The sequence below is a fragment of the Procambarus clarkii genome, chromosome 17, assembly GCF_040958095.1.
Source record: "Procambarus clarkii isolate CNS0578487 chromosome 17, FALCON_Pclarkii_2.0, whole genome shotgun sequence".
NCBI classification, from domain to species: Eukaryota; Metazoa; Arthropoda; class Malacostraca; order Decapoda; family Cambaridae; genus Procambarus; species Procambarus clarkii.
The window spans coordinates 45,891,428-45,908,262 of record NC_091166.1 but is presented as its reverse complement, the minus strand read 5'-3'; the positions used below and the strand labels follow the sequence as shown (position 1 = coordinate 45,908,262).

The 16,835-nt window shown below is 48.7% G+C and overlaps 1 protein-coding gene across 4 annotated transcripts in view; it reads right to left on the bottom strand.

The window, feature by feature from the left end:
- Nucleotides 1–16,835, bottom strand: part of LOC123772502 (uncharacterized) — a 174,189-nt gene that overhangs the window by 53,114 nt on the left and 104,240 nt on the right. For 2 of the 4 annotated variants that reach the window (XM_069325961.1, XM_045765723.2), the window contains one exon: nt 10,696–10,740. The exons of the other annotated variants lie outside the window; for them this stretch is intronic. In XM_069325961.1, the coding sequence (XP_069182062.1) occupies nt 10,696–10,740 (45 nt within the window). The remainder of the gene's footprint in view (nt 1–10,695; nt 10,741–16,835) is intronic. 4 annotated transcript variants of the gene reach the window in all.

Sequence of the window (16,835 nt, the reverse complement as noted above, 5' to 3'; positions counted from 1 at the left end):
AAAGGACAGAGCAACAGTCAGGACCTGTCAGCAACAGCTGAACCGGGGGAAAGAGGTACAGGAACCCCCACCTCGACCAGTCCTGCTGAAAGGTGTTGACCCCGACGGCCTTGCAGTCGGGAAAGGGCGCCACATACAGGGAAAGGCGCCGCGGCCACGCCGACGTTAAGAGGTCCACCTCAGGACGTCTGAACATTTGGCAAAGCCAACGGAAGGAGTCGGCGTTGACCGTCCATTCCGTGGAGAGGGGAACGAAACGAGACAGGCCGTCGGCCAAAACGTTGGACACACCCCGCACGTGAACTGCGAGGAGAGCCAAACCCCGAGAACTCAGCAGACGAGTCACCCGAAGCGACCAGCGCCAAAGAGCCAAGGACCGCATCGAACCGCCCTGTTCAGACAATGAACCACCGGGGAGCAGTCCGAATGGAGCCGGATCGTCGACCCGCGAGTGACTCGAATCCTCCGAAGAGCAAACCACACCGCCGCGAACTCCCGCACAGTGCTGTGGGCTCGACGGAAGGACAGACCCCACCGACCCTGGCTGGCCTGGTAAGCAATGGTCAGAAAGCTCCAGCCAAGAGACGACGTGTCTGTGAACACATCAAGCGAGGGCTCAGGTAGGCGCCACAACACTGAACCTCGAAAAACCCGAAGAGGAAGTCGGTGACACAGCAACCGACGCAAAGCCCCAGGGGTCCGAACCCAGCGATCGCGAGAGGCGGGAGGGACGTCCCCGAAGGAACCAGAACAGCCGACGAAGCCAAACCCAACCCGGCGGGTAGACCAGCATCGCGAAGTTCAGGCTCCGGCACAGACCCTTGAGCAACCGTCGGAAGACCCGGGAGCCCCACAGAAACAGGCACAAGCGGGACCGCAGCCGCAGAAGAGACTCCGGAGGAAGAGACAAGGAAGCGGTCTGAGAGTCCCCACACAAGGCCCAGCCAGGTCCGAACCTGGGAGGGAACCAGATGGGACTTCCTCCAGTTCACCAAGAACCCTAACCCAGCGAGCTGAGAAAGAACCAGATCCCTGGCTCGCAGACAAGCGGACTGGCTGGGAGTCCAAACCAGCCAGTCGTCGAGGTAGGCCAACACCCGAACACCTAACAGATGCAGACGGGTCACCACGACCCGCGTGAGGCGCGTGAAAACGCGAGGTGCCAGGTTCAAGCCGAATGGAAGACAACGAAAGCGGTAAGCACAAAGCCCCACAACAAAACCGAGCCAGTCCTTGAACCCCGGATGAATTGGGACGTGCCAATAAGCATCCCGGAGGTCCAGGGACACCATCCAAGCACCCGGCTCCAACAGGAGCCGAACCTGAGACAGCGTGGTCATCCGAAAGGAGGGGCAATGAACCTAGGGGTTCAGACGGGACAAGTCCAGAATGAACCGCAAGTCCGCGCAGTCTCGTTTCGGGACCGGAAACAGATGGGAAACCCATCTGAGGGATGTCTCCGTTTCGACCACGCCCAAGTGAACTCACTCCAAGATGACCTGACAGAGCACAGGGGGAAGAAGCCAGCCCCGAACCCCCTGCAGGGGGAGGGGCCACCCAATGCCACCGGAGGCCGTGTGAAACAACCCAAAACGCCCACAAATCATGGGATCAGGTGTGAGCGAACAGCACAAGCCTCCCCCCCATTGCCCCATCAATGGGGCGAACTGCAAAAGGGCCGGTGCACCTTACGAGACCCAGAACCTCACACAGAGCGAACACCGCGCCCACCAGACGAAGGTGGGTCCGAAGAAGGCACCGAACCCGAACCTGACACCAGAGGTGTACCACAACGGGAGGAACCCCGAGCCTTGGCACGACCCGTCCGGGAGGCCCACCACGGGACCCCCGGAGAACCAGTAAGTCCGACATAGGACAACAAGAAGCCAAAGCAGACTGAATAAACTGCGCAACGACTGAAGCCTCAAACAAGAGGGGGCAAAAAGGGGACAAAAGCCTAAGAGCCAAGGCCCAAGCGGATTCCACAGAGGAGGCAAGCACCGCTTGCTGACATGCGAGCTGGGAGGCATAAAACAGAGCCACCGCATCCCGCAAGATCGGCGCGAAAAGCTTCAGCACGGCAGCCGATGAGCAAGCCACCGAGGCCAATGCGCCAGACCCCGGAACAGCCCCAAGCGCCCCCCACATCCTCCTTGAGCCAGTGAGAAAACAGCTCCATTAGGGAAAAGAAGCGCAATGCCGCAACCAAAAGGCCCCGAGCGTGCAAGTCCTCCGCCACCTGCACCACTGAAAGGAGGGGAACCTGCACATGGAGCTGAACGACACCGACATCCCGGGAAAGGACAGGAGCAAACAAGCACTCTTTGAGGTGCTCAAGATGGCCCCCCTAGGAAAACCTGAAACACCGTCGAAGCCTCTCGCCACTCAAGCGTGCGGGAATGGCAGAAGGAGTGCCAAGCCTCCAAAGTAAAGACAGGACAGTCCGCCAGCCAGGACGACTCCGGAACCTCGTAACGGAGTCAGAAAGGGAATGAAGTCCCAAACCTGAAAGTCGAGGGATCCATTGCCGAGGCATAATCCGGGTCATGCAGGAGGTTCGTTGCAAGGGCCGCCCGCACCACAGCAGGTTGGATGCGATAAGCCGAAAACCTCCAGAAAGACGGAACTGAAGCCCCCGGGGAAACATGGAACCAAACCAGGGAAGGGGCAGACACCAAATCCAACTCGTACGCAGAGGGAGGAAAAGAAAACCCCACACCTTGCAACAGTAAGCCCCGCTCAGAGGGTACAAAAACCCAGGCAGGGTCTAGTGGGGCCCAAGGCCCCCAAGTCAGGACCTGGGGCCGAATCCTCCCCCCGAAGCACCGACCTCACTAGACAAGGCCGGCGCAGCCGTAGAAGCCGGATAGAATGAGGCCCACTGGTCAGACCCAGAGGCTTCGGCCGGGGGAGGAGACTCGAATGCCTCCGTTGCCACACCGGAAGGGGGCATTCCCTGAGGCTGCCTGAGTCTCAAGACCAACCAACCCCTGCCCCGACTACGAAACCCTCAGACGTTTCGGAGCCGGAAGCAGGGGAGGGGGACCAGAACGCACAACAGGAGGTAAAGGACCAGGAGGTAAAGGACCAGGAGGTAAAGGACCAGGAGGTGCGGACTGAACCAGGGTCGAAGCGACCCCCACCCCCAAGTCTGGGTCCGTACAAGCAAAACGGGGCAGCCACGGGGCATCCGGGTGAACAACCAACCTATCGCGTTGCAACACACAAAACCTAGAATGCAATGCCTGTGCAGCCTGTACCCAAAGATCATCATCCAAAGACTGGGTAAATTGAGTTACCAGCAAGCAACAATACTCGGAGGACTCAGGGTCGAAAGTGTCACCGACCCAACAGGCTGCACGACGGAGGCAAAAACAGTGAGGGTCACCCTGAGACAAGGGGACCAAACAACCCTCAAACTCGCACGAAGCTATGGGGGATCCCGAGGTCACATGCGCCCCTTAGGGGATTCCCAGGGTCCTGAGCGTTTACTTGAAGAGGACTCGCGCTCAGGTAAACCCAGGCAGGGTACTGCTAACCGGTGCCCAAACTACCAAACAAACTGTCTAAAGCTGAACCCCAGGGACGTGTACACTCACGGGGACCAAGCAGGGGGCACCACCAAGTATCAGGGTGAGGCCAAACACCAGTGGCAATTAGGGCAGAACCCCCCCCCCCCCCAAAAAAAAAGAAAACAAAACCCTGCAAGAGGACAACGTACCCCAAGGAACAGAGCCGGCCGCTGTGATAGGTGACAACTAGCTGCACAGCACCCTGCGCCCCTACCAGTGTGAAAACTGCCTCTTACCCTAAAGGTAAACTAGGGGAGACAAAACCCCCAAGTACCCAAAGAGCGGCCGAGAAACTGAGCAGTAAAACGGACACACAGAAGCAGACCCCGAGGAACTTGTGGAAGGTAACCCCAAGCTCCAAGGGCAGTACTTACAAGGCACCTAGGGAAGGGAACCCTAGGGGCATGCAGCCCGAGTACTGAGGAATAATTCCTGACTCTCGCACCCCTGGAGAACAGCAGCCACACTCAAAGCACAGTGCCGCAAAAAGACCGGAGTCAGAGCACACAACCGAGCCGATAGCATCAGCCTCAAGAACTGGGGTGTGGATCGCTGGCGCGGTAGGTCTGAGGCTTCCCCTTCCCCCTCCCGGGGAGGGGGGTGCTGCGCAGACAGCGGCGCGACGACGAATGACGTCATACTAGTTTGCTCGTTTTTGTTTGGGGAGTTCTATCCACTCGTTCGGCTTTTGGTTGCAATTTTCACCAGAAAAGAGGTTTGTTTTGGGACACCTACCTTTCTGGGTGCCTAACCCAGTCGATGGCAGACATAGAATGCTTCCAATTACACCGGGGTTTCTATAGGCCATTGCTCCCCTTGCCTCTCTAGAGGAGACCAGGTTCTGGCTCGTGGTCCCCGGTAGGTCCATAAGAACTCCATACACATGACTGATGCCAAAGTCTGACATTAGCATATCAGCCTAGTAAGCTCCGGGAAGCCGTAGGGGCTCCCCCCAGAAATACTTAAATGCAACATTATAATACAAGTACAGGAGTCACTGAATTTAACCCTTCAACTGTGCAACACAACCAGGGATGTTCTTGCCATTTATCCGTCAACTGTGCGACACAATCCGGGACATTTTAACCCCTCCCTCCCCCCCCATCGTGGGCTGCACACACTAATTTCCATGACAGCCTCTCAGTGCACACCAAAATTCTGATTTTGTTTTACTTTTAATATTGTTAAAATGCATTCCATGCTTACCGGAAAATAAAATTTATGTGACTACTATGATCATGGTGGAGTGAGGAAATCTCGAAATAACAACATGATTCACAAGTGTTCTCAATTGCCACATGACGATCGGCCTGAGTCAGGTGAGGGGCAGGAGTTGCCACAAAGATATTTTTACATATAAAATTCAATATGTAAAGGTAAGACCAACCTTAACTAACTGTTGTCATGTTTGCCACTCATTTTTGACTGTACTGTACTTATGCCATGTGCACTGTTTTGAAGAGATAACCTGGCACTGTTTTTCCCCTCAATTTCTACCTTATGCTAGGTGAGCACACGAGGCCAAATGTTACTGGTTCATTCACTCCTTTCAATATGTCGGACAAAAGTTCACCCTCCACCATATGGTGTTGGGGCGTGGTGTGGTTATTAGGTTAAGGTGGTGCTTACTTAATTAACTTTAGGGGAGGTAAGGATTTATATAGTAATGCAATTTAGCTGTATTTTGTAAATTAATTTTCTATTAATTCTTAGTTGAATTTGAGGCTGTCTTCTTGCTCCATACAATGCTTTGCCAAAATGTCTAGCACTGACATGCTTACTAGCTTTGTTGTACCTGTTCTGTTTCAATTTTCCTTATACTGTATCTAAATTCTTTGCTGTATCAACCTGAAGTTGTAGATGGAGGTAGCTTCTACATGTTGACAAACCATACAGGGTAGGAGTATGTCCTTAAATTATTTTGACTTCTTTTTGTTCCCAGCTCCTATCTGTGCCCTCTTGTCCTATTCTTCTTTCAATTTAAAAGTGTTTGCATTGATCATCTTAACTATTCACCCCTCAGAATCTTGCATGTAATACTGTAGTCATATCTGTTTCATTTATTCTGTACCTGGATCATTGGAGAATGAGGTTCTGGGAATTTTTCTACTCCCCAAGCCCAGCCCTGAGCCAAGCTTGACTTGTGAGGGCTTGATCCAACAGGCTTGGAGCGGCCCACATATCTACTACAGCTCAGTTGGTCTTGCAAGTGTCTAGTTTTCCACTTTAATTCTAGCGATATTTCTTATACTTGCTGGGAGGATATTGAACTGTGGACCTGTGATATTCATAGCGTTCTCTGATTGTGCCTATGGTACCTTAACTCTTTGCTGGCTCTATTCTACATTTCCTTTCAAATCGTTCATGTGTACAGGTTCCTGAGCCTATTGGGCTCTATCAAATCTACATTTGAAACTGTGTATGGAGTCTGCCTTCACCACATTACTGCCTAATACATTCCATTTCTTAACTATGCTGACACTGAAAAAAACAGCGTTGAATGTAATGAAATGCCATTTTCTGGACGAGTCCCGGAGGCTTCTTGGAGCTATCCAGGCTGATATGGCATTATTAGCTTTCTGACATCAAAGTGCATGAAGTTCTTGCCTACCGGGGACCACGAGCCAGAACCTGGCCCCCCTCCCCTCAGAGAGGCACGAGGAGCAATGGACTATAAAAACCCCTGTGTGGTTGGGAGCATTCTATATCTGCCATCGACCGGGTTTGGCACCCAGAAGGTAGGCGCCCCAAAACAAACCCCTAATATGGTGAAAATATTGCTACCAAAAGCCGAACGAGTGGATAGACCTCCCCAAACGAAAATTAGCAAATGAGCATGACATCATCACGTTGCCGCGCCGCTCTCTGCGCAAAACTTATCCCCGCGAGGGGGAAGGGGGAGCCCCAGACCCTCGCGCCGGTGATCCAACTGTCAGTTCTTGGGCTGGATGTCAAAAACACTCGACAAATGCTAGTTTTCTGGTGGGAGCCCCGTCAGCTTCCCGGAGCTAACTACCCAAAGACAAGGAAAAACAGGGACTTACCGGGAGGCGGTCAGTCCTCACTCCTCACCGCAAAGTCAAGACAACTGGCTGCAACCGTCGACCCAATGCAACACAAGCCCTACCCGGTCCAGGGATATTGACAAGGTAGCGAGAGGCCAGGATCCTGTTCGACCTCCAAAAACCCCGTGCCCGAATGTCAACCCAAGACATGTTGCTAAAGACGGCAGCCAAAGCAGAAACTTACGAATGTCGTGGGCACGAGGATAGACCGTAGACTGGCTAGACTTAACAACCCTGTGGACGACCTGGAAGATCCGAGCCTGGGAACAGGGAGGGGGGGAAACCGGGTGAACCCAAAGCACATCCCCGTCCACCGAAGCCGTAGCACGCAAATAATGGCAGAGAGCCACAACCGGACAACACATGATGCACCCCTGGCCTGACCAACCAAGCATCAACAACCCAAGGACCCCTCCAGAAAGCTGCAGTCTCATTCTTCACCAGAAGAGAAGGAGACTGCTGCAATCGAACGAACCTACCACCAGGACCAAAAGAGCAGAAACCCGTGCCGGAGGAGAGCATGAAGCTCCCCGACCTGACCCTTAGAGGCCAATGCCAACAGGGAAAAAAAAAGAGCCTTAGAAAAACGGTCCTGAACTGAAGGGGCCACAACAAACCGAGTTGAAGAGAGAAAAGAAGCACCCGGTCCAATGACCAGGGTGGCTCATGTGGCGCATGAGCAGGCCGGAGGTGAAACAACATACGAGACAGTTTGTGGAATGGAGCAGACGTAACATCAATACCGAACGCAAGCTGGAGCAGCTCCACCAGCACCGTACGATACGAGGCGACAGTATTCGGCATAAGATGACAGTCCTGGAACAACCAAGATAGGAAGGATAAGACAAGCCTATCAGAGACCGAAATACACATACGCAGTGATAGGAAAAACCGGAAGGACCCCCAGGAAACTTCATACCATGAAGCACACAGGCAGGGAGACCTCACCACAAGGCACAGAAACTGAAACCAAAACAGGAGCCAGAGGCACAGGACCTGCCAGTATCACATCAGCCAAGAACTGATGTTTGGGTCACCGGCGCGAGGGTCTGGGGTTCCTCCTCCCCCTTCCTAGGGAGAGTGGGGGGGTTGCACAGACAGCGGCACGGCAACGTGATGATGTCATGCTCGTTTGCTAATCTTCGTTTGGGAAGATCTGTCCACTCGTTCGGCTTTTGGTAGCAATATTTTCACCAGAATAGGGAATTTGCTTTGGGGCGCCTACCTTTCTGGGTGCCAGACCCGGTCGATGGCAGACGTGGAATGCTCCCAACCACACGGAGGTTTCTATAGGCTATTGCTCCTCGTGCCTTCCTGAAGAGGTCAGGTTTTGGCTCGTGGTCCCCGGTAGGGAAGAACTCCATGCACTTTGACTGATGCCAGAAAGCTAATAATGCCATATCAGCCTGGATGGCTCTGGGGAGCCAACGGGGCTTCCCCCAGAAAATCTATCTCTGTGGCTCATTTGAGTACTAAGTTTCCACCTGCGCCCCTCTTGTTCATGTTCCGGCCTAAACAGTTGATCTGTGTCCACCCTGTCTATTCCTCTGAGAATTTTGTAGGTGGTGATCATGTCTTCCCTAACCCTTCCGTTTTCTAGGGACATTCGTGTAGCATTTCCTCATAAGTAATACCTCACACCTCTGGGACTAGTCTGGAGGCATCTGAATTTTCTCTAACTTTGTCTTGTGTTTAATTAGGAATGGACTCCAGGCTGGAGCTGCATACTCCAATATTAGTCTGACATATGTGGTATACAAGGTTTTGAATGATTTCTTACACAAGTTTCTAAGGGCAGTTCTTATGTTGGCCAATCTAGCCTATGTTGTTCATGATATCCTTTTAAGGTGGGCTTCTGGGGATAGGGTGTGTGATTTCAACCTACCAGATCTTTCTTTCTAATTGACTCTTGAAGGAATTCCCCTTCCAGATGGTACCTTATGTTTGACCTCCTGCTCCCTTGACCTGCTTGATGGGGTTCTGGGAGTTCTACTCCCCAAGCCCGGCCCAAGGCCAGGCTTGACTTGTGAGAGTTTGGTCCACCAGGCTGTTGCTTGGAGTAGCCCACAGGCTCACACATCCACCACAGCCCGGTTGGTCTGGCATTCCTTGGAGGAAATGATCTCGTTTTCTCTTGAAGATGTCCACGGTTGTTCCGGCAATATTTCCCATGCTCGCTGGGAGGATGTTTAACAACCGTGAACTTCTAATGTTTATACAGTGTTCTCTGATTGTGCCTATTAATGCCCCTTTTTTGAAGAGCAGGGGCACTATTGTGCCCCCCATTCTTCACTGGTTTTATTCTGCATTTTCTTCCATATCGTTCACTCCAGTATGTTGTTATTTTACTGGTTCATTACTTATCACTTACCAGTTATGCTTTAGCAGCCATTTCCTAGACCATTCATTCCGTTTGTCCAGGTCATCTTGTAATCTCTGTTTATCTTCTTCTGTCTTGATTCTCCTCAGAATTTTTGTATCAACAACATTGAGAGGACTGAGTTTATACCATTTGGAAGATCGTTTACATGTATCAGAAACAGGATGGGGTCCTGATATACACTGGAGCACTGTCCTGTTATTCCTGCCTGTTTCTCCAACTTTTGTAATAGCCTCTTATGGGATACTGTGTCAAAGGCTTTCTGACAGTCTAAGAAAATGTGGTCTGCCCACCCTTCTCTTTCTTGTCTAATTTTTGTCACAGAATTCTATTAAACCTTTAAGGCATGATTTACCATCCCTGACCCTATTCTGGTGGCGTGTTAAAAAGCTCCTTCTCTCCAGATGTTGTATGAGCATTTTCCTCACAATCTTCTCCATCACCTTGCATGGTATACAAGTTAGGGAAACTGGCTTGTAGTTCAGTGCCTCTTGTCTGTCACCCTTTTTGTATAATTGGGACTACATTAGCTGTCTTCCAGCTTTCCAGTAGGCCTCAAGTTTCCTGTGACCTGTTATACACCACACAAATAGCTTCTGCACACTCTTTTATTATCTGTGGTGAGATTCTTTAAGATCCAACAGCCTTTGTCACATTCAGCTCCAACAGATTCCTTTTGATCTCACCTCTAGTAAGTTCAAATTCCTCCAAGGTTCCTTGGTTTACCGCCTCCAATAGATATGTAGAAATATACAACACAATATGTAGAAATAGTGTGTTGTGTTGTAGTGTGGTGCTTCTCTATCAGTGACACCTAGCTCTTTATGTCTCGCCTCCTACCCATTTAGACCTAGCATGCTAATTACCTCATCCACCATCAATGTTTTTATCGCACTTACAGTTGTGAATGAAGCTGGTTTCAAGAACCTCTTCCTTCACTGCATTCCACTTGCAAACTTCCTGTTCAGGGAGTGAGAACCTAGTCACATCTATACAGTTTAACTCCATGTCCACCTTCCATTGAAAGTGAGAGACAGGGTAATAGCATTGAATGCTATACAATAATAAAGAACTGAGAAAATGCATTTTTAATGCAATTAGTGATACAATGATGAAATTTTACTTACTATTATATACAGTGGTTTTAAGACACACATTCCAAATTTGAAAAGAATATCTTCCTTATGGCATAAAATACTATACTACAATTGCCTATATATACTGCAAATCTTCCTATATTACCATTTGCAACTAAAAGCCCTGGATGTGTCTCTTGGCAGTATGGCATGTAAATAGAAATTTGAGTGCAGCTATACTTAATTTTTAAAATGGCATGTCTGTAACCAGAGGGCAACATATCCAAATAACAATAGTGATCTTCCAAAGACCACAATACATAAATATTGATCATTTCAATCTGATGAGGGGGCATTTGATAGATCTTGGGCAACTAAAAATGAAAAGAAAAAAAATAATGGATAAAATCATAATGTATCTTTATCGAAGATACTTAAAAACCATATACTGTACTGTAATGCAAACTAATTCAAAGAAAAAGATTTATGGATAATTCTTAACCAGTACTGTACTTTATCACCAGAAAACCACACATGCTAGTTTCAGAATAGCTTTTAAGTACATGGATGGAGAAATGTTTAAGAAATAATTTACTACGTACGTCAGACCATAACTGGAGTACACAGCTGTGGTATGGTGCCTGCACCTAAAGAAACATAAGATAGAAAACGTCCAGACATGCAATAAAATAGATTCCAGAGCCCAGGCTGGTGCAAGCACTAGTCAAACCAGGCAGCTGCCTAGGGTGATAAATATAAAATGGTAAACTTGGGTATAAACTATGAAACTGAACATGGGATGGAAAAGGAGACGGGGAAGAAGGTGCACTTGAAGGTTTGGTTACGGAACCAATTACCACTGTACTCAAAATATGAGGCGCAAGGAATGATGAAAGGTTATAGATATGCCCCGATTTGAAGATATGAACCCAGCATTAAATGTAATGAAATGCCAATTTCTTTTGCATCCCCAGTGGCTTCCTGAAACTATCTCCCTGAAAATGCTTCACACTCCATTAGTACATGAGCCGTGGCTAGTTCTGTTGGCCTACCAGGGACCTGGCCCCCATCTTTCCTCACAGAGGCACAGAGAGCAGGTGACAATCTTACCAGAAGAAGCCTTCAGAAAGTCAGCACAGCTTTGCAGACAACTGTAGGGTTCACAGAAAATGAACCCATGAACAACTGCCACACAACCACAGCAAATGAGTTGCATGGAACAAGAGATTCACAGAAATGAGCTCGAAACGTGTTAGGACCGATTACCACCACCAAGCGGCCTGGCCCCGACTCCCAACCAGCTCTCCATATCAGTTCTAGACCTGATGAACAAGCCCTCAATGAATTGAAGAACCTGGAAAGCAGGAGGAGAGGCAGGGAGTCATCAGGGATCCTCTAGAAACTGGCATTTCACTACTGTACATTCAATGCTGGGTTTCTGAAAGGACCACCATGTTGTTCCATGAAGCCACTCTAACCACAGAGAACAAGAAAGGGATGTACACATGGAACCCTTCTCCACTTCAGTCTTCAAGGGATTCATTTGCTACCACCACCAAGATCTGCACTAGTGACAGCTCTGTACCAGGAAAGAGGTGAGGCAGCAGTCACTGATGACAAGAGAAATCAGGCAGGGTGACAGCCCAAAGCCATATCCCTGTACAACTGACTAGACTCAGGAGCATTAACCAAATATCAGGCCACCAAGACCCAGTTAGAATGCCAAACACCCGAGTCCAAATATCAGTTCACGACATATTAGAAAAGACTGCAGCCAAAGCTGTGGAATGAAGACCATCATGTGCCAGAGGGTAAACCTCAGACTGGCTAGACCTGATCAATCTACAAACAAATGTGAACCTCAGAACAGGGAACCAAGGAAATAGGATCCTCCAATAAGGCATCCACTGTAACAGAATCGGTGGCATGCAGGTGCAAAAGCTGCCACGGGACACAACCAAAGGGCTACTCTGCAAGCCTGCTGACTCAATTTTTGCCAGAAGAGAGGAAGAAGGCTGCAAAACAAACAAACCAAACTTTTGACCTGCCAGAGACAAAAGAACAAAACCCCTTACCTTTGGAGAAGAGACTGAACCTCCCCAACCCGACAGCCACAGGTGAGAACCAACAGGAAAACTGCCTTAAGAGAAACACCATGAGCCCAAGGAAAAACTAATTCAAGGCGAGGAAAGATAAGCCAAAACATAGTCTTAAGACCCGGACAGCATGGGAAAAGCATGAGCAAGCAGGAGGCGAAGGAACGTGAGCAACAGTGGCTCCACCGAGGCAGAACAGTGGTGAAAAAAATGCCAGGTCACCTCGTACTATATACATGAAGAAAGACACAGGTGAGAGATCAACAAACCCAACACCTGCATGCAATACAAATGGTGACAGAGATGCATTAGAAACCCCAGATGCAAAGAGCAGAGGTGAAGTTTAAACCAGCGAAGTACACTGCTGGCACATTCTGTCGCTAGATGCAGAGCCATGGAAAAACCCAGGTACAAACATCGTGCTAGAAGCACCAGAAAACAAGGCTGCACCAGCCATCAAATTGCAAATGAACTTGGGAAAAAAGAGGTGAATACACCTCCACCGCAACCAATCCAGTTCAAAGGCATCCACTGCCAAAGCCTATCAGGAGGGAAGTCCCCAGTTTCATGCTGACACGAAGAGGTTCACCTCGAGGAGCACGAATATTTTGCAAAGTCAATGGAAGGATGTGTCGTCAATGGTCCACTCCATGGTGACGGACTGAAAGCAAGACAGCACATTTGCGAGGACATTGGATACACCCTATACATGAACCGCATGGACAACCAAATGCTGAAAAGCCAGAAGCTGTACCAAACAAAGCATCCAGCTCTGCAGGGAAATAGCAGAGAGACCTCCCTTGGTTAAGACAATGGAGCACCAGGGAGCAATTGGGGTGGAGCCAGAGAACTGAGCCAGGAGGAAGGTAAATCATACAGCGCAAACTCGTGTGTGGTGCTGTGCGCCTAAAGGAACAGACCCAACTACCAGCCTTGGGCAGCCTTATGAGAGCTGGACTCCAAGTCTCACTTGAGGAATGAGGCATCCAGAAACACGCCGAGTGACAGGGAAGGAGGGCGCCATGGAACCAAACCCCCATAACCCAAGGGAAAAGTCAGTGAAGCAAAAGCCAACAAAGGACAGGAAGGATTTGAACCCACCAGTCCTGGGAACAGTGAAAAGAGCGGAACCAGAGAAAGCTGAACAATGCCTGGAGCCAAACTATACTCAAGGGAAGACAAGACAGGCATAGTTCAGGCTCCTGCACAATTGCTTGACCAATCAGCAAGTCATCTGGGAGTGATCCAACATCAAGTGGCAACAGAGCTGCAAGCAGAAAAAACCTGCAGGAGACAGGGAAAGAGACACCGATTGAGTCTCAAATGAGACAGCGAAGTCTGAACCTGGGATGGCATCAATTGGGACTTCTGTCAATTCACAAGGAACCTGAACGAAGTATGCCAGGAAAGAACCAGGAGTCAGATTCACAAAGCAGTTACACAAGTACTTATGAAAGTGTCCATCTGTCCTCAATCTTTGACAGCTTGGGTTACATTTATTAAACAGTTTACAAGCATGAAAACTTCCCATTTAACTATTGTTATTGTTATAAACAGCCTCCTGGTGCTTCGCAGCTCATTAACTGTTTAATACTGTAATTGTAAACAAAGCCACCAGAGATTGAGAAAAGATGTACAGGTTCGTAAGTGTTTGCGTAACTGCTTTGCGAATCTGCCCCCAGATCCCTAGCTAGCTGACAAACAGACTGACTAGCGGATCCACACCAGCCAGTTATCGAGGTAACCTAAGATACGAACCTTTAACAAATGCATCAGGGCTACAACGACCCACACAGGTCTGCTAAACATGCAGGGGTGCAGGTTCAAGCCAAAAGAAAGAACCCCGAAGCTGTGAGCATGACGCCCCACGACAAAGTGTAACCACTGTGATGCGCCAACCGAGAAAACTCGGTCGATGGGAAACTGTGCAAACCAAGAAAACACCTTTAGAATATTTCGTACCCATTCAAAACGCATGCACGGTAGGTTGTGTACGAAATGTACTCTTGGGACCTCCAGTGAGAGGCAAAACAAAACTTAGACAAAATTCTCAGAATGTCATAGGGCTGCTGGCTGGCTTAGTACCGAGTAAGCAACCATGGGTGGTTCACGCGCCTGTGACTCTCAAAGACCTGTCCGACGCAGTGTCGGTAAAATTCGGACCTTATTGTATGAAGAACATAAGGGTCATGATATTGATGAAGCTAGGCGCAATAAGGACCTAACACAAAAGTCGGATGCAAGTGATACAGCGAGTGTATCCAGTTGTAGCTCTGAACGCCATCCTTGCCATCTCCAATTTTAATTGATGATACACAGATGAATTGTTTTCTGGGTTCAGTGATGATGCATCTGATACAAGTAGCATAGATGAACAGTGTTAGTGGCTTCCATAGTGGTGTTTTCGATAGATATTTTCAAGAATAGCTGAATCTCTTCCTGATTGACTGAATTTCTTCCAGAATGACTGAATCTCTTCTAGCGAGGGATTTTTCAAAGCAATCTTTTCAAAACTACCTTACAAATTGATCTTTTGCAAGCACACAGAATGAAGAAACTGGAAGCGAAAATCTATCTGTACCTGGCGCATCGAGAGCGAAGTCGCGCTGCGTACCATGGACTGTTTCGTTGATTATCACTCACTTCCGAAGTACTGAGTGTGTAATAGTGTGCTACTGTGTAAATAGTGTGTGAAACTGTACATATTGTAATTTTAATGAATTTTTAACAAGTAATATTGCGACAATAAATATTTATTGTGGACAAATTACCGACATGTATCACAGTGCCATGGAACATTATGAATGTTCTACTGTATACATATTGTAAAGGACACATATGCATCATATACGGTAAAAACAAATAAAACAGCATTGGAAATACATAGAACAAATAATTGAAAAAATATCTGTGGCAACTCGTGATGCTTGAATGACCCGTGTGACCGCCTCTGGGAGCTTCACACACGGGTGACCAGCCCGTGACGCCTCCTTCTCCACAGCCAAAGTGGATTTTTTTTTTTTTTTTTTTTTTTTTTACATGTTCAGGGTAGGGGATTTATAATTTTACAAAGATAAAAAAAAATTGTGAACACTTAATTTTATGCGCATAGGGGGAAAGTCAAAAACTTGGCGTAGCACAGTGGTTGAACAGTCCATGATCTCCCAGGTGACTAGTGATGTGCTAGTATGTATTCTTGAGGTCCAGGGACACTAATCAAGTTCCTGCCTGCTATACCAGGTGAACCTGGGCTAAAGAGTTATGCAGGTTGAGCAGGGGATGAAGGCATTCAGACCAGAGAGAGATTGAGGAACAACCAGGACACTTACTAAAGGGATGAGATCAGCTTGAACATGCCTGAGACCAACCAATCTGCATGAACCAGACACAGTACCAGAGAGAACTCCTGAGGCCGAACAGACCCAATTCCAAAAACAGGAGTTAAGTCTGTTTTTTGGCGCCGAATCTAAATAATCTACATGTCTGCAGCACAGCCTGCAGACACGGAAGGCGGGGCCAAATAAAATGCTGCCACCACCTCCCGAAGGAGAGGGGCTAGCATCTTAGGCATGGCCACCAGGGCCAGAACTACAGCCACATCCTCATGTTGACATGCATGCCTGGGTCCTTGTGGAAGAGCTTGCTGCAAGCCTACAGCTAGGTGTGAACGCATATTGCAGTCATCTGCAATAAGCGTCAGCAGCTACACATGGAGAGTAGCCTCAAACAGTATAGACAGCTGCATGTTGAGCTGCCACTTGCCCATATCCTTGGCAAACATCAGAGAAAACTGGCAGAACTGAAGCAGAGAAAACCAAGAAAACTCAGAAACTTAGAAACACCTAAAAGACCTCCTGCTACACAGGAATGACAGAACCCTTGCCAAGACCCCCCCCCCCCCTAAGGAAAGAAAAAGGTTGTCACCTAGTCAGGATGAGCCTGAGATCTCAAACTACTGTACAACTAATATGAGATGGACCCGAACTCAAAGAAAGAGACAGGGTCCATCATAGAAAAAGAGGTCCAACTCTGCAGGAGATACAGAAGCAAATCTGCACAAACCACCAAAGATGGTGCAGGAGGATGGAAACCTCCAGAAAAATAATAAATCAGGGTTGCCTAATTGGATCAGTAAATGAACCTAAGGGAAAGCAGCTGAATGATCCAACTCATACACAGTAGGGGGATAAGAAAAATTATCCCCCCCCCCCCCTGCAACATAAGATCCTACACAGAGAGAACCAAGAACCAATCAGGGCAGAAAAGAACCCAAAAGCACTTAGCTGAAGTTTTCAGGCTCGTCCATGAGCTGGTGTAGTGACACCAACATCAGGGACAGAACTAAGGTGGGGAGCTGGCAGGGAACCGGGCCGGGCAGCACAGTGGTGGTAAACGGTACTAATGAGTTTCAAGCTTGTTTGAATGAATCCATTTGTTCTGTTTGACTCATTTGCAGTGATTGTTATGCATTTTTTTGAGGTTTCATTTTCTGTGAACTCTCCAGTTGTCCGTAAAGCTGTGCCGACTTTCCGAGGGCTTTCCCTGGACGAGGTGACAGATTGTCATCTGCTCTGTGCCTCCTTGTTAGGGCCAGGTTCTGGCTCTGGTCCCCAGTAGGCCAACAGAACTAGATGTGGCTGATGTAT